The sequence below is a fragment of the Acanthopagrus latus genome, chromosome 14, assembly GCF_904848185.1.
Source record: "Acanthopagrus latus isolate v.2019 chromosome 14, fAcaLat1.1, whole genome shotgun sequence".
In the NCBI taxonomy this organism is placed as follows: Eukaryota; Metazoa; Chordata; class Actinopteri; order Spariformes; family Sparidae; genus Acanthopagrus; species Acanthopagrus latus.
Genome location: NC_051052.1, coordinates 7,873,745 through 7,892,757, shown reverse-complemented (window position 1 = coordinate 7,892,757; position 19,013 = coordinate 7,873,745). Strand labels below are relative to the sequence as shown.

General features: G+C 45.2%; 1 protein-coding gene across 7 annotated transcripts in view; it reads right to left on the bottom strand.

Moving 5' to 3' along the window:
* celsr1a (cadherin EGF LAG seven-pass G-type receptor 1a) overlaps positions 1 to 19,013 on the bottom strand; it is a 91,090-nt gene that overhangs the window by 51,118 nt on the left and 20,959 nt on the right. For all 7 annotated transcript variants that reach the window (XM_037122166.1, XM_037122165.1, XM_037122170.1 and 4 more), the window contains exons 2-3: positions 1,382 to 1,737; positions 982 to 1,270 (exon numbers count right to left, since the gene is read on the bottom strand). In XM_037122166.1, coding sequence (XP_036978061.1) covers positions 982 to 1,270; positions 1,382 to 1,737 — 645 coding nt within the window. The remainder of the gene's footprint in view (positions 1 to 981; positions 1,271 to 1,381; positions 1,738 to 19,013) is intronic.

The window sequence follows — 19,013 nt, the reverse complement described above, 5'->3', positions numbered from 1 at the left end:
AACACCAGCAGTCCCCTTGGACTCCAAGCCCCCACTATGTGCTGCGAGCTGCACGGCTAACTGAGCCAACTGGCTAACAGTAGCTACAGTAAGCAGTATTTAGCCGTGATTCTGGTGAATGCTGCCCCCTATTTGTTTTGATTGTGAATTTGATAGCAATTCTTACATATTGCTCCTGTAAACCTGAAACCCCTTGCAAGCTAGCAGGCTCCTTCTTATTTCCGTTTTGCTAGCACACAGCATGTTTTTTTTTTTTTTTATGTATTACCATCACCTAATGTTGACCAGGGCGATCTCAAACCCGCCTGTCTGCTCGTGCACAAACGTGTCTTGCTGCTATACTAGTAGCTGAAACAAAAAGCGTGGGCACGATTACTCTCAGGTAGCACGGAAACAATCTGGATTATCGTGGCCTAAGTTCCCATGACTGGTTAAATTAGAGAGCAAGAGCCACCCCTTTGCATTGTACTGCCTTCAAATGGTGCTCATACCGTATTTCACAATATTAAGATTACGTTTTGAAGCAAAACTATTCCTTAAGCCAAAGTTGTTTCTGTGAATGGGTTGAGTGATATTTGAGACCCATCTGGCTAAACCAGTACAGTCAGCATTCTGTACACCTCTATACAGCATAAATCTACTGTGTGTGTGTGTGTGTGTGTGTGTGTGTGTGTGTGGAGGTGGCCATACCTGCTGCATGTCTTCACTAAATGAACTGGGGTCGACCTCAAGCTACAACAATAGGCATTGAGAGCTTTTACAATCCTGTCAATGCGGTTTTGCAGTTTTGTACGAGTCATTAAAGCCTTTGTCAGAAAGAATATGAGGCCCTGCGCCTGCTTATAAAAGACTTCTGTTGTTTTTATTTGGAGAAATGTATCTTTGGTGGTTACTTAAATATACAGCATAGTTTAGTTTAGGCACAGTCAGATATTTCTAACAATCAGAGATACTTTCCAAATGACAAGGCGGACAGCTCACCCGTAAAGTCATCCAGGCACTCGCAGATGTACCCTCCTTCTCGGCTGCGGCACCGCCCGTTGTTCTTGCAGGGTCCGGAGTAGCAGAGGTCGATCTCTGTCTCGCAGTAGTCGCCGGTGAAACCGACCGGACAGCGGCAGCGCAGCCCGTTGATGGGGTGGATGGGCCGGAACAGAACCGTGTCAGAGGCGATGAAGGGAGGGGAGCTGTCGAACTTCAGCACAGACACGCACTTCATGTAGTTCTCACAGGGCTCCCGCAGACAGATGTTGTCATCAAACGGCAGCACCTGGAGAGAAGAAGAAGCGTCAGTCACATTAATGGATTTGTTAATGATATTTCTTCTACTAAACTTTCAAGCCTTAAAGTGATAGTTCAGGTTTTTGTCTTCATATGTTACCTCCTGAGAGGATATCAGCCTGAGCAGGGTCCTGTTGAGGTAGATCTGCTCCTGCAGCTCCTCGGAGGGAAAGAACGCCCCTTTCCCCGGGATGCCTCCGGGCTGCATCGCCGAAAAGGTTACATTGAGGATCGAGCCCTGCACGTCAGTGTCGTTTTGGATGTTGAACACGAACACCGCCTCCCGTTTGGTGGAGAGCACCGCCGCCACGCCCTCCAGGAAGAGGCTGAGCAGAGGAGAAAGGAAGCGCTCCTGGGACATGTTCTCCAGACGCACCGTGATGCTGTTGGTCAACATGTCGTCGGTGATGATGGTGACACGCAGCGTGCAGAGGGCCACGACACGATGGATGCCATCTGGAAGGAGGAGAGCAGATATCTGACTGTTAAACACACAAGAGTTTTAAAGAAACTACTGAGAAGTTGGAGGGGGGGATCAAACTTAACACAGCTTTAGATAACCCGTCTGATAAATTCAAAAGGCTAAGCTAAATCGCTGACAAAGATCAAACAACGCAAACCAGGTTGTGTACTCTGCGACACGAGGCCAGGTTACAGCAAGGTGAGCGCTTGCCTTATCAGCGGAGTAGAGGAGGGTCACGTAAGCCAACAGCAACACACCACTGCAGACCAAAGGTGTTTTTCAAGCAAGAAAGTGTCAAACAGTTTGGCATCTGGTTTCATGTCAAACTGAAGACCAAAAACATGGTAATGATTGTGACCTGCACCACAATAAGACAGCAATGATTTATTTCCTGTAATGGTGTGTGTATATATTTCTCCCACGTATTTCCCAGCTAATATCATGTTACACTAAGACTTAAAGCTATGTGACAGACACTTGATTTACTGCCAAACTACTCTGACTGTATGTCTCTAGAAGAACTGCCTCTGTCTCCTCCGCTCACATTGTCTTTCTTCTCTGTCACTCAGTCTATCAATCCAGTGTATTTGTTTTCTTTTTCATCGAATATATATTACTAACATATTTATTTTTGGTAGATAGTTTCAAAATGGTCTAAATATTGTAGTAGAAAAACATTTTTTTGTATCTTAATTTATTTGCCTGAAAATTGTGAGAAAAAGTTGAAAAGTTGTTTTTGTTAAATCACAGAATAAGCACCTCAACAATACGAAAGCAGACACAAACCATGAATCAGTGCAAAAGTGTTCATTTTATGTTCTATGGGATAGTATTAGCCATAGCTAGCGAGTTAGCATTAGCTCCATGAGTTAGTTGAAAACCCTGGCTTTGGATAACTATTCAAATGACAGACTAGTGTCAAATGAGAACAGACTCTTTTGATATTTAACTGATGGCTAAATACAAGCTATCATGCTAATTTAGCACTAGTTAATGATACAAAGAAGAGTGACTCTATAGCTGCATGTACCAGGCAAAATGTTAGCATCCTCACCAGCTGATGACTCTTAAAGCAGGCTGCTCATTCTGCTGCAGGAAAACTCTATTAGCTGCCTTTAGCCAGCTAGTTAGCATTAGCTTAATGAGTTGGTAGAAAACACTGGCTAATTTGGATGAAAATAAAACCTGCAAAAGGTTCTTAAATATATTCATTTAATTCCAGTGTCGTACCGATGAACGATTCAAACAAAAGGGTTGACGCTGCAGGTGCACATTGTGGGCAAAACATTAGCATCATCACCAGATTCATTTACAAGACATGGAAATAAATGAGCAGCATTGTTTTTGAAGCACACGACAGAGGCTAGCTGTTGTATTGTGGTCCATTATAAGAATAAAACAGACTTATTCTTGCAAATGCATCATCATAAAGTAATCTCAGTGCAGGCGACAGCCACTCACCACACCCTCCGCTCTAAAACAGAGCTTAATAGCACCTAACATCACCGGTACAACCCAGCACCAGTGGTACACATACTTGTTGGACCCTGTCCTATCTCATCTACCCTTTCTACGCTGCAGCTTAACAGCTCGACTTGTTTATTTTGCAACACTTTTGCCACAAGATTGAATTAAGTGGTTGCCAGTCGGAGTGGATTCGGTGTGATTCAAGCCCCGACTGGGAGTAATTGGATCAGTCTAGGATTTCTGCCCCCGACGGCGGGTTGGGTCTGGTCTCATAGCTACTTCTGGCACAACTGTAAGCTCTGGTGCCTATGGAGGGAAACAGAAGGCTATACGCTGCAGAGGGCATGGCCTGGCTGAAATACAGCTGACAACAGGTGGTGAGGCCAGATGAAATTCGCAGGGGGGGATAATACCGTTGAAGCAGAGCTGGGTGATGGGTCAGGTTGCACAGCTTTACCGCACCATACTGAGCACATCTTCAAGCGTGCGTGGGTGGGGTGCGGGGTGAAAGAGTCACGGTGAGGTTCGGTCACAGGTGCCCTGTCACTCTCAGACCCAGATGAGGTCATTTCTCAGGACCCTCAAGTCGCCTCACACACACACACACACATACACACAAACACAGACGCACAGTCAATCACAGCAGGGTGTGGACAGGCCGGCTCATCGGGCTAGCCTCAAGCTAACTGCTAAGCAGGCTGGAGGTCATCTCCAACAGCACTTGGGACAAATCACTCACAATGGGACATGGCAAGAAGGTCAATTAGCTCAGTGCAAGCCAGGCTACTGCTGCCGGGGACATAAATCAGGGCGCGCACATAGAAATGCAGACGCACATTAACAAGTCACTCCGCAGGACGGTGACATTAAGCAGCAGCTGCGGCACGATGGGCCGCCGTAATATGTGGCAATGGAGGTGCTCATTCAACGCAGCGCTAACAGACGGATCTGTCGGCTACTGTGTGTTTACTTCCCTGCAGCACTCTGCACCTGTCTCTCCCTGCAGGTCGGGGGGGAAACAATGTGATCCTACTCACTACATACACTCACACACACATCCTACATGTAGTATAGGAGACAAAAAGTCACATCATAACTTCTGTAACTGAGTAGGTCCTGACACAATCTCTTACCACTCAGCCTATATAAAACACCACAGCATAGCCCCTTTCATTCACATTTATTCCTTGCCGTTTCACACCCAAACACACAGACTACATGATGAAAGCATCGCGCAGAGCATGGCGCTCACACGATGACTGACATCAGACATCAGCACCTATTCTGCACCCAAGTGGAGCTATTTCGCGACTAAATAAACTACAGCAGATTAGCACTCAGACTGGGAAGGCCTTGCACCGTCGGGACAGTCTAATTGGCAGTGGATAGGACGGTGGGAAAAGTACACTGAGAGACACGGACTGCTGCTGGATCCAAAAATGGAGGACCGTAACTGAAATGATCATAGGGTGAAGAAATAGAAAAAGACCAGGACGGTGCAGGGAAAATCCAATTGCGATTATATCGGATATCCAATCATGTGGTGCCGAGTACAACCAAAGAAGTGTCCTTTCAATTTTTTAAACACTGCAAGAGGAAGGCATATCTCTTATATTTATCACTCATGAATAACCAAACAAAAAAAAATGAATAAAATCATTAATATCTTAGTTCTCAGAGACTGTTAAAAAGATAGTTGTTTGTTTGTCTTTCTCTTTCTGGGGGCATCCAGACCATTACTATTTATAGAGCCCACCAGCTGCTAACATGGGATCACACATACGTGCAGAGGATGGGTTGAACCGTGGAAAGGGTGCGTCACAGGCGGACGCCGCGGAAAAAAAAACATTCTATGCGTGTAAGTAATGCCATTACACACACGTGCACCCACACACACACATATAGGCACCAACAGGACTTATTACAACTAGGAATGTTAAATGGACGACCCTGTGAGCAAAAACAAGAAGCGGAGCCATCAAAGCTGCAGTGTAATCTCAACACTTTAGAAGTATGAAGGGTAGATCGCTTATTCCCTTATCTCAGTTTATTCAACATATTTACAAGCACGCACACTCGCTGGATGGCCGTTGTAAAGATCTGTAGTACTTTATAGCACGTTAAGATTCGGTGATTGCACTTTTACGGCCCTAAAGTGCTGATAAATTAATCTTGTGAATTAGATCTGTCACACATTCATTAGAATCAGGTGATTTGTACTGATTGAGTTGTGAAAGATGTATAATAAAAGGAGATATGAGAATAGGCCACACATTTAGAGTCCTGCCTTGTAGGTGGCGAGGGCCGCAGAGGTGATAAGAGCTGTTAATGAGCTGTGAAGCAAGACACGCCAACGACACGCTCGCGTTTCTGCATGAGGACAAATGACCACACACACACACACAGCTAATACATTTCTCTATCAACCTTCACTGTGCTCTGCTGACCACATAGTTCTATCACACACACACACACACAAACAGAGAACACACACAAACACACAGAGGTCTGTGGTTTGCGCTCGTCGTAACTGACTTAAAATCGTTGACACACACACACACACACACCCACACACACACTGCGTCCAGCTGTCACTGTGAGTGACAAGCACACACAGCTCCCAACGGCACACCAGCTTCAGTATCCTGGGGACCTTGTTTTGCTCTGAGAAAATCTTTCATTCAGTTGTTCATTTAGTTGTGGCAATGGATTTTTACCTCATTAATATTGTAAACATTAAAATTCTGTGTTGGAATTTCTTCTCCAAAACAACATGGTGCCCCTCAAAGGACTTCTAATTAAATCTCCTCATAGTTCCTTTGAGAACAAGCCCCCTACTAACATCCTACATGGCCTAGGTCCTTACAAAAATGTAAAAAAAAAGAAAATAATAAGAACAAAAATAGTAATTGGTCATCCACATCTCTGAAAATACAACCGTCACAATTCAAATTTGAGCTCCCTTTTGTAATGTATTTGTACCGGCCTGTAGCCCAACACATGGGAGACAACTCTGGTGGCCCGACTCCACTGTGTAACGTCAACAGCACTGTTTAGTCAGTTAGCGAGAGGGACGGCAAAACAAACGAGGCATTTGTATCTGTGACAGGTTTCAGGGAGGTGACGAGCCCACCAGAGAGAGAGACACTTCAATCCTTTCACGCCCTCCTACTGCCCTACTTTGAGGTAAAACCCAGGCTGACCAACCTTCTCTAATCGTGTCCATCTTCATGTTTTCAGACCATCCTAGATTTTTTTTTTTTTATGTGCAAGGGATCCACAGAAAACCCCAGTTTTTTTCTCAGATCCTGGAACCATCCCTTCCTTCAGCAGCCCTTCCTCAGCTGACCAACTGATTTCCATCCTGTTGACATTCATCATGACTAAAGAGCGGGGTAATTGAGAGCTGAAAATGTTACAACCTAAAGGGAGGTCTGCCGTTATAAAGGCAGGAAGCCTATACGGCGGGGCATTGTAAAAATAATTTCTCTGCCTTTTTTCACCCCGCAACACTTTTTACTGCACAGTTAAAAGTTTTACAGCGGAGCAGCCGGTGAAAACAGGCTGCACGGTGAATCCTGGACGGAAGCAGACAACTCCCCCCCCTCTCTCTACCTCTTTTGAAGGGGGAAAGGTTTCGAATGTTTGAATCAATACAAAGCCCTGGCTTCCAGCCAATCCCCGGGCAGAAACTCAACTGCCAGCTCCACCTTATTGGACACACCTGAGCACCTCGAGCCTATCAGGACAGGCAAACAAACAGAGGACTTGACTTTAGAGGTGATCAAACACAACCTCTCTTTGAGAAGTACAACCTGGCAACATTTTTCCTTCTCTTGCTCCTTTTTTTTTCCTTCCTCAACAACCCAACTCTGCCCAAAACAATAACTGTCAACCGATCTGAGCTGACTTCAATAAAAAAAAACAAAAAAACTTTCTTTCCCGTCTCTTTAATCTCCCTTTTGTGAGCCCAGACACCATTTAAACATTTCAGCTTTCCTCAAAGGAAGCATTGCCCCCCAATAGTAATTCCTACTGTTCTGTTCGGGGTCCAACAAAACGTCAAGTCCTCATCTCCCTTTTCTTTCCCTTTTTTTTCCCCTTCTTCCCCTCACGTATCAGCAGCCTGCAGACACACTGACAGACATCCTGTGCGCTGAGAGCTGAGGGGAAACCACCCCGCAGGAATCACACTGAAATCAGCTCAATCAAAGCATCATCAATCAAAAGTCGTACAGCTATCTCTGCAGAAGTGGAAGATGGACAGAACAGAGGTGATTAATGAGAGCAGGAAATGAGGGAGAACTGTCTCAGGGACCGGGAAGCAGATTACAATAGTGAATAGTTAGAGAGTGACAGTCAGAATTAGCCTCCTGGGGGATGTGCAATAGCGATAGTGTGGATCCGGGATCGCGATAGGGCTCACTCCAACAGAAGTGCTTGTGTGTTGAGGAGCTGCAGGGTTTATTATTCGTCTATTTTATCCCTTGTCAACACTGTTGATAGGAAATTAATCAGTCGGTAATGAATCCCATCCTCCAGTTGGTCTGGAGCTGAACTGTCAAGCAGGAGTGAAAACATTCAGATTGTGGGGTGTAACAGCGTTCAGTGCAACACTGCTTCACATAGTCCCATCATAACGCCTGCGTGTTAATTCTTGAGCTTGTTTGGCCACGACTCAGTGCCGATTTCAAGAGCAAACAAAGGCTAACCGAAGGTAGATGATTAACCACAGGAATGCCAGAGGCGACAGGTTAACAGATAAAGACGAGAGAGAAGAAAGAGATTGACAAGGTTCTCCGAAATAAACGGAGCGGACTCCCGCTGTGTTACGTTCCATGGCATCTCTTTCCACATCAAGCAGTTCCAGCAATCAGAAAAATCCAATTTCTGAAGGAGCGGTAGCGCAAAACGTCAAGACGTCGCACAGGCGCGACGGCAGCTTGGAGCGCCTCGATATCCACAGGGACTGACAGAGGCACGATTCTACCGTACGACCTCTGTCGGCTTACACTCAACACCGGAGAGCTCCTATCTGCTGGCGCCCATCTGCTGATGCATGTGTTTGCTCATATCTGGAAGCACTCATCGAAAGACCCTCTCAACTCCTTCCACAAGCTGCTGGCCATATTTTTTCTCAGGTATTCCCCCCCCCCACTTCCTGAGGGAGGCAGGCTAAGCTTTGAACACTCATCCAGACACATGGAGATTAACTTGACCGACGTGAGGAGCGCCGGCCAGTCGGATGAGGGTGAAATTTTGGAAAAAGGGAGGGGAAACTATGGAGGTTGACAGCCAGTGGATGGAAGTTATATACTGTTGGTTATCTAATATGTGGTGTGAGTGAGATACGGGGAATGAAAACAGCAGTAAAGAACTGGAAGGAGACACGGAGGGCCAACAAATCAGTGTGTGTGTGTGTGTGTGTGTGTGTATTTCTCCTCCATCTGATAATACAGGAGGCTGATTAACTGTAGTTCAGGAGTTGCAAACAGTGTGTGACCGACTATCATCAAGCCTACACACACACTTCAACACACAGCTGTTGCAGTCCAATTTCCCCGCAACACCTGCAGCCCTTCAGGGAGGCTAAATAAACCGAAGACCTCCCCTCTTTTCCCCTTCTTCCCCTCTTCATCCTCCTCTCACTGGAGTGACCACACCGGCGGGATTAGCTCACTCTCCTTTCTCATTCTCTTTTCGAGCCTTCATGCGGGGTAAAAAAAAAAAAAAAAAGTGGCAGCAGGCACACAAAAGGCTCCTTTCACCCTCAGAGTGAGTGGTTAGAGGAGGGAAGAGGGAGTGTTGGTCGGTGAGTTCTGGGTGCCGGGTGGGTGCACGTGGGCCGGTGGGGTGGGGGGTTGTCAGAAGGATAACATCCCCGAGAACAGGTGGGATTACACACAGACACTCTGAGTGAACCGGGATCAGAGACTGGAGCAGTCAAACAGCCCCGGGAACAGGTGGGGCGGCTGCTCCTCGGTCAAACCAAAAACCCTTCGCTCTCTCAACGATTTGAGAACATCTCACGTCAGACAACTGCAGCTGGAACACACGTTTTGAATGAGTTTAAGCTGAGAAATGAACCATGTAAATGCTGAACGTGCTTCATTTTATAATGTTCTGGTAGTTTGAAAGGCCCAAGTGGTTGCAGACCAGTCACCACAGTTCAGTTTCCAGGTACAGGGCTCATCCAGATCTCACTTGATGTCTTTCAGAGTTCATATTTTAGCAAAACCCAACAATACTGAAGAGATTTAGGCTGGTTTTGCAAGACTTATCGTACAATCACTGCATGAGCTCAACCATGTCGATGCACACCATATTCGAGAAATCATCTTATTACCACAAGCCCTTTGCGAGGGTGGACTCCACTTTGGACTTTGCCTTAGGCCATGTTCACACACACGCACACACACACATCAGCATTATATATAAAAACCTGCAGTAACCCCCTTGTTCATTTGGATTGGACAGCTGCGTTGGCTTAGCTGGACTGCTGGCACAGAGGCAAACAAATGCGGAAACATCTGCGAATAAGTTGAACCTGGCTCCACTTTTGCCACTGCTCAACACATGGAGGTGCACATTCCTGGCAGCAGGTTACGTACTGTAACATGAACGCTGGATCTCAACTGGCAGAGCTGCGGGGTTATTAAATCCTCTCCTTGTAGTATTGTTGACAACCGTGTTGCGGCGTCAGAGAAGCCTTCCGACTCGGGGATCTATTGCTAAAACCCGCCGTCCTCGATCACACTTCCCTCTCTCACTGGTAGCTGCATGGGAATATCTGTAAACGGGAAAAAGTGGAGCGAGGGCAGATCCAGATCCTGTGATGGACAGGGGTTTGTGTTGTTCTCTCAGACAGATATAAAAATAAAAGGTAGAACATGACAAAATGAGCAGGCTGTTAATATAACACGGGGGCCTGCACAGGTAAAGTCTACGTGTGGGAAACACTGCAAGCTGCTACACTATTAGTATGGACAGCAGTAGGAATCAGAATTGTGATATATCTTTTCCATCAGACCAAATTTGGGCAAACCCATCTGGCATAGGGCTGCAGCTAATATAGATTAATCTGCTTATCACAGTCACAATTAATGGATCAGTCATTTGGTCCATGAAATGTCAAAACAAATAGAAAATTGTTAAAATGACGTCAAAATTAGGCTTATTTGTCCAGCCAACCGTCCAGAACCCAACAACTTTTCACTTGCTACCATAAATGACAAAGAAAAGGAGCAAATCCTTGTATTTAAGAAGCTGGAACCAGCAAATGTTTCAGATTTTTGCTTGGAAATGACTTAAATGATAAATCAACTATTGAAACTTCACTGTCGACCAACTAAATCAATTAATCACCTAATCGTTGTGAGTCTAATCTGGTGTAGGCAAGCGGTTAGAAACAATCCACACACCGCGATAACCCGAAACCTTTGGCTTGGCACACGAGGGAGTTCAGAAGCCTCCGCTGCTGTATCGACTTCTCCTCCACCTTCACCTTTAAGCAGAATGGACTTTCACAAGGCCTCCACAAGTGCCCTTAGTGGCTGTACTTAAGCAGAGCACTCAGGGGCATCGAGTGCCAGGCCAAGAACCGACCCGGCTAGAATATCTACGTCCCATTTAGGATCCCTGGGAGAGACGGCCGCGAAGAATAGAGGCACTGTTCGTGCCCAGACAATACTAAACGAGCCCGGATGAGGAGGCCAGACAATGCAAAAAAAAAAAAGAAAAAGAAACGCCTGGCTTGTTTTAGTGCCTGAGGGTGGACTAGTATTAGTGCACTTGTTAGCTCATTGCCTGCCAGGCCTTTGCCAAAGAAGGCAATTAATCACGGAGATACAAGAGAGACAGATGTGGACACGAGATTGAAAACGGAGATGGAGGGAGGGGAGGCCGTCGGGCTTGTTGTTGTGACAGGATTTCTGACGGTAGACGGAGCAACCGGTGGCGAACATCACATTCCGTTGTCGGGAAGTCGGAGAAGGGAGAAGGAGAAACAGGGAAGTGAGAAAGAGAGAAAGAGAGAGGGGGGTGAAAGTTGCGTGAAAGTGGATTAAGCAATCCGAGCTTTGTGAATCAATGAGAAGTAAATTCCACTAAATTAGCCGAGTGTCATGCGATGCCTACTGTGCTCGACTCACACAACACCGCTTGTTCGGGACAGCAGCAGGCCCGAGGAGAAGCTCGATCGAGCGCTCTCTGAATGTGCAGGCGATCGGAGGCACTATCGCATCTCTATCACCGCAGCGGCGCTTTCATAATTGATTTTGAAACGCTACTAAACTCACTCAGCTGTTCCGCCCCGGCACTCGGCCTCTTTGGCTGCGTCAGCCCTCTCACTCCCTCTCTCTTTTGAACTTAAAGCCCTCCACTTCTTCCCATTAAAGGCTCAAAGGTCACAGCTTCCAGGTGTTGTCTGGCTCTGTTTTCAAGTTAAGACTTTGAGAGAAAACATTTCCCTTTCAGGCAAAGATGAGGGCCCGGTTTTACCCCACGCGCTCCGAAAAGGTAATTTAATGAGACAGAAAAACAACGATCCGGGAACCGCTCCTCAGTCCCGGTTTGACAACCAGGAGACAGTCTAATTGAAGACGTCTATTGCAACAATGTAATTTAACCGTCAATTTTAATTAAGTATTTCTCAAAGATCCAGTGGGAAAAGTGTCATCATGTTTTCCTTAAGAGACCTTCAACAGATTCCTCCGATTTGTTTTGAGTGATATCTGTAATTTAAGAACTTAAAGCTTCCTTTGTCTTGAGGATGGACGAGGACAGGCTGAAGAAGAACGGCTGACAGAGGAGTTCACCAGACACTAAGAGACACTTAAACCTCCACAGGTGGGACGGAACCCACAGGATGAGGAAAGAAAAACAGCCAGGATCAATCCAACTCATTAGCCCGTGACTTCAGCTACAAAACTAGAACAACATCAGTCCAGCCTGTCAGAGCGGCGGGATGGACAGAGACAAACTATGGGTGCTGTCAGCTGAACTGAGACCAGCCTGAAAAGGAAGGCGTCAGTCCTCCTCCGTTTTGGCGGCGATTCATTTGTGGTGTGAAAGCAAAGCTGACCAACCACAGGATTTGACGACAGTAGATATGTGATTTATAATAAATATGATTTATTAATTCTCCTCCCGGTTATGGGAAACTTCCAGGGAAGCCATAAGCAATCTATTCAATCACTGAAGTTAGTTAAGCGGATCTAATTTGCAGAATAACAAGAGACAAAAAACTTTTTATTTTTTTCAAATAGAGGGTTTCAAATCAAACAATCAGTGAGTGAAGAAGAGTTCAAACAATTTTTGTATTTCGCTTTTGTTCTTCTCCAGTTCCTCATTATTGACATATGATTGATTAATTTGACCATGAGCTCTTCGTGGCAGTGAAAATGTGGTAAGAAGTGTGACGTCTTGCTAGTCTATTTATCACGATGATGCAGGATGACAGCTGGCCAATGAATGAGACACAAGTACTTTAAGACAACAGGGCATCTTTTTTTCTCCTTGGTCTGAACCAAATGACCCAATCTACAGGTGTAGATGAAATATATATCATCAAACTACACATTAAATCATGATGCATATGTAGGTTTGGACTTTTTTTTTTTTTTAGATGTACACGCACACAAACACCTAAATGCAGGACAGCTGACGTCTGATGTCAGCGTGGTGCATGGGAGTCGCGCGCGTGTGGTCGTCTGATTAGTATTAGCACCATTAGATCTTTATTCAAGAGATCACGGGGGAGGTGAAGAGTCAAATGAGCCATTCACGGTTTCGCTGGGGCAAATCACTCAACTATAACCAGGAATGCACACACACACACACACATGCACACACACATACACACACACACAATTTAAAGGCCGGCCGGCTTCGTCAACAGTTGGTCACGCTCTGCTGCTCCCAGCACACAACATCCTCAGATACAGGCGAGGGTTCACATTCACAGCTGCCCATACAAACAAACATGTGTACACACACACACATTCAAATGTATAAACGCTGACCCATATATACATGCAACATATGCACACACTGCTCCTCCTCCAAACCCTGCACCCTCCGGCATTGATCCCCTCTTGATAAGCCAACAGTGGACAAATAGTTGGGTCGGTGGGGGCGCGCGCTGATCAAAAGCCTCCTCACAGGTCGGCCTGCACCGCTCTCTTAAGAGCTACCCAGCCATGAATGGCCTAATAGGACCGGAGGATCCATTACAGCGACACTGGATCCTCTGCCTGCCTCCGTCGTTAGCTGCTCTCTTCGCTCGCTCATCCTCGCCCTCGCTTGCACATTTGTATTCTTTTTATTTGGTTCTACACCATAACGGTGTTTGGCCAATTTTTATGATTGTAGTAAAGTTAGTTTACAAAAGTAACAAATCTGATTGAACTATATATAAATGCGAATATAAAATATATAGTCCATTATAAAAGGAATATTGTAAACAAAAACTTTAACTTGTTCTTTTTCCTGTGTTTCCCGACATCCTGTTTACCCGTCTTTCTCCGTCTCATTCCAGCTCTTTACTTTCCTCCGTCTCTTTCTCTCCGAGGAGGTGTCGGGTTACAGTTATTGTTGGTGCTGGTTACTGATAAATAGGGTGCCTAGTTACCAGCCGAGGCACGATTGGCTCCTCTCAACAAAAGAGGGAGAAAAAAAAAAAAAGAGGGGAGAGGAGGGGCGGCGGTGGTGTAGTGAGGTCGCCCTGGGAAACCATGAGACTTGTGTCAATTCAAATAGAGATTTGGGCAAATCTTCAAGACGTTTGTGCGTGTGTGCTCAAGTGTGCGGATGCATGCATGCATTGGGTTTGTTTTTCGCGGTCGCTTTGCTCACACAAAGCTCGGGAGACACCGACCCTTCCGACACCCCCCTGAATACCCCGCCGACACCAGCTGAATGCCCGCTGAATACCCCCATCCCGCTTGCACCCCTGCTGGCATTAAATCGGCGCTCTGCCAAAACTCCGCCTCCCCACAAAGACCTGGGCTCCACAGGGAGAGAGAGAGCTGGGCTGGATATGATCTCATCATCACACTAAATGGTCCTACTTCAAGTGGAAAACAGTGCATGTGCAATTTAACATTTAAGTTTTGTCACTCAAGCTCAAAACAATCATAATGTTATTATATCATAATGTAAATTGAAGAAAAAAATATCACGTCTAGTATCACACAAAAGATTAATAAAATGTAATAATGATTAATATTGTTTTGTAAATAAATTGCTATGTTTCAAATCATGAAGCAAAACTTTAGCGATGTAAATCTTCCCTTCTATCATTTTAAAGGTGCAGTATGTAAGAATTTGCCAGCTGTTACATTCAGTACTACTACGTACAAGGTGGCTAGCTGGTTAGCATGCTACATGAGTAGATATCTCTCCAATACAATATCTAATTGTCTTTGACATGTGGACAAAACTGTTAAATCTTCACTTTTCTTTTTTCAATTTTTGTTTAAAACTGAAATTTTGACATGTTGCACCTTTAAGGTTTAAATGGACAATTAATGTAAAGTATCTACATGCAGTGAATACACTGACATTACATTGGCAATGTGCCTTTGACCAAGTAATTTTAATTAAAAGGTGTCGGGCAAAAATAATTCAATAACATTAAAAGTTAAATAAAGGGCTGCAGGAGCATTTGTAATCACGCTCCTCAGTCCAGCATGCGAACTCATCTCCACTTTCTCATTATTCAGACAGTAGTGACGTCAGACAGATCCTCCCCTTTGCTGGTTGACTTCCCCTCAGTAAGTGGCAGGTCTGCTAGACACAAAGTTAGCCACTGGATGTAAAGAATACCTGCCATTTCTCACTTTATGCCTCCTGTCAGCCCACCGCGGCTGTAAAAAGCGAATCAAACGGGAGGACGAGAACGATTTCCACAAAAGCAGCCTGCTATAATTGTTAGTTTTCAGTCCTAATTAGCCACGCTACCTCGGCTACCTCACCCTCTATTCTCCTGTCGAGTGTTCGAGGCCTGGAGGCTCGCTTTCAGACCTGCTGTCAACTTCAGGAAGTCTAGAAGAAACACTATAAATTGTTAATGTGGTAGCCGGAACTTTGAGGCTGTCAGTGGGGGAGTGAAAGCTAACAATTATGAGAGGATGATGGCACAGTAAACGCTGAGCGGACACATTCATACACCGTGGCTTGTAAGCTGTCTTTAAAGATGTTTTCTTTAATAAATGGGGGCGTCTTCAACTGAAATCGAGCTTCACTGAGCGAGTGTGGCGTTCCGTAAAGTCACAACCCTGACGACTTTCATTAAATAAATTCACAGGTTCTGGTCATATCTGTGTTTGGTATTTAGGCAACTGTCATTCAATGTTTTTACAGTCTGTCCGCCATGTTCTGTGCTTTTGTGCCATATTTTTTGTGAGCAACAGGAAACTCTGAACTTAATTTGTTAGTATATTCTGACATTTTAAGTCTTTTAAATGGATAAAACTTAAAAAACATTCCCATCAAACTCTCATCAATGACTGCTGAGGTGCAACTAATGTTTTCATTATTGATAATCTGACAATTAGCACCATTAACCGATGAACCTTTTCGTCTAACAAATGGCAAAAAATGGCAAATTACAATTTGTCAGAGCTGAAACTGATGCATTTAAAAGTGCAGTAAGAATTGGCCACGTATCAAAGTTGTACTCCAAACAAGTAGGAGGCAGCATATCCCAGACGTTACCGCTAACCGCTGCAAACAGTAGCTGCCGTAAGCTAGGTAGCTCAGTTAACTGTACAGCTAGAGGTCATATTATTATTCACATTCTGTCGATACTTTTAGTTCATTTTTGAGTATTTAAAGCAAAAATCCTAACATAATGCCCCTTTAAGTTGCTTCTTTTGTCCAAAAAAAGGACCCTAAACCTAAAGACGCTTCATTTACGAACAGCAATGACAAACGAACAACGACAAACCGGGAGGCTGAGACTGCATTCCAAACGTTTGGCTGATTGCCCTGCCTGACGCACCGTGTTAGCACATGTAGCGTATCAGCTGTTCAGATGCTGTTGGCCAGTTGGTCGCCCAGCCAAACATTTGTTCAATCACCGAGTCATTAATTCAGTCAGCCAGGCAGTCACTCAGGCAGTCAGATTCATTGATTCATTCATGCATTCGGTCCGTTGGTTAGTCAGCAGATTGAACCGTGCTGATACTGACACAGATGTCTGAATGTTGGGCGGACTCGGCCCACCTGGAGCTGCTGGCTGCCAGCTGACCGCTTGATGTTTCTATCCGTCCCTGGCAGTCACCGGTTCGGCCCGGATGAGCCACATTTGAACGACCTTACTTACTTACTTTACAATTACAAAGTAGGCTCAGGTGCATTTGACAAAGACTGTTTGTGCTCCACATGTGTTTGAGTTTTATGGGCCCTTACTGGGTTTTACCGGTCTGGGCCTTCATCATGTTAATCTCCAGGGTTCCCAGTAACTCCCTACGTGGCTTGTGTGCTTCTGAGACGGGAAAATTAAGACAGAAAACTAGTGCCTAAAGCTAAAGGGAGAGTAGAAAACTACGCTTTCATAATCAGAAGGAAACGACACAGTAGAACTCATACCCTGAATGCATCAGCTAATGGCACCACTATTTAAATAGAGCCCCTAAACAACCCATTTACAAGACCTATTCTCTTTGGAAGCTATAAATAAATAAGGTCTCGACGGGGGTTGTAGAGGTGGAGGACCAGTGGGAAGAAAACAGCGGTGTAACAAAGCGGTATGGTTGAGCGGAGGGGAATAATTCCTTCTCACCGGGAGGTTCTTTGAAGTCAGAAAAAGAGGGAACGCGAGGGTAGAAAAAAGGGAAGATGCCCCCCTCCACCTCTTTCCTCCATCCTCTCCCCTTCCTTCCTTTCTCCTTATTCCTCTACCTCGGTTTACGCCTTTCCTCTCAAGATTCGTCTATCTCCCCCGACTCAAGCTCTTATCATAGCCAGAACTGGCATCCCCTCGCCCTGTATCGCCCTCTTCCCTCTTCTCTCCTGTTTGCTTCTCTCCTCCTCTCCTCCTCTCCTCCTCCGGAGGGTCAGTTAAATGTCAACGTATTGTGCTTGGTGACACGGCTGACAAGAATGGTGTGTGATAATGAGTCAGCTTCAGGAGAAGAAAAGGAGGGAGGCAGGGAGAGGTATCAGATTCCAACAACTTACCAGTTTCTTACTTTCCTCCTAGACACCATCTCCGTGCATTTACCTTATGAGGGAAGGAGGCCAAACCTGCCTAGTCCACTAACCTTCACTCTACCGATCCTGATTAAATCCAAAGTTATTGTTGCCTGCATCAGTTTGAAAAACACAAACAGAACAGGTCAGTTGTCCGGCATCAAACCTAAACAGGCCCTCTGAGGGGAACCATATAAGAAATTTGTCCCTACTCACACTACTGAAGATTTTTAGCATGGGTGGTCCTGCTAGTTCTCACCAGCGTTGACAAATTGACAGCATTCCTGGCTGAAATTAAGGTAGCAATTACTGTCAGCACGCAGACTGGCTGATAAAAGCACGTCTAGCTTCTCATTATGAAGGACTTCAGGCCATCTTCAGACTCTGGGGGCTGTACCTACTGAACGTCCTTCAACAAAATCCTCAACTCGAACAAAGATGTTATTGTACATTTAACACGTAGATACATAATAATTTTATTTTCATTTTAATTCTTCTACTGTGGCTGGGTCATCTACATAGTTAAACTGTATTCATTATGTGTCTGTTTTATGTGTGTTCATCGTTGCCACTTTGTCTTGATATAGATACCAAATACGCGCACTGTGTTTTATTTTGAAAACTGATGGGATGCACTCGATCCTAGCAGCTGTACTGCAGTAAAGATCGGCCCGGTGGAATCTAGGGGGGCCTCGTTGAGGATGGAGGCCATCCTCATAAGAGAGACGACTAATTACGAATTAATTAATCATGACCCATGTTTACGACTCTTGTTAGGTGGCGACCTCAGCAGTAGCAACTATTACGGCAGCAAAGGAGGAAGTCAGGTGAAGCAGGAAAAAGTGCGAAGAAGTCAGCAGAGGAAGTGAGCTGAGGTGGACAAACGGGTTCAAGTTATGTCTACTTACAGACATAGTTCAAATATACCAGAACATAATGTAACTTATGTCTGTAACATGCATATCTTCGCAACATAGGTTACAACATAAGTTGCATAAGTTAAGTTGAAGGGATTCTCCTGTCTCTTCCATTCACCCTGAAGGCTGCAACAACAAACAGCCACATCTTGGCAAATGTCTTCCAGCATCTTTAAAAAAAATCATAGAGCTTTTTAGGAGACCACATGAATCCTGTCACCTTAAATTACTCTCTCTCTCCCTCTTCAATCCCGCTACTCTCTCGCCCCGTTCCCTCCTCTCTTAAAGGGGGATTTATCAGGGCGGGGCAAACGGTAAATTATGACTTCAGCTCGACCTGCAGGTACACGCCCCGACATCACACAGATATTTAAACCACCCCCAGAGAGACAAATTTTTAATAGTGCCATGAGTTACTGTCTCAGCACTTTACATCAATCACTCAAATATACAGAATATGAAAAAGAAAAGAAAAAGAATACTGAGGTTACTGAAGTTTGGGGTTGTGTCATGACACGTTTCGATGCTTTAAGAAGGGCGGGAACGAGAGGAGGAGCGGGGTCACAGTAATAAAGGACCATTAGCTCTACTGGATCAGTGCATTTGTACGTGTGTGTGTGTGTGTGTGTGCATGTGTGTGTTGAGGAGGTTGTGATGGCTTTATCAGGTGCCTCAGTAATTTCTGCAGG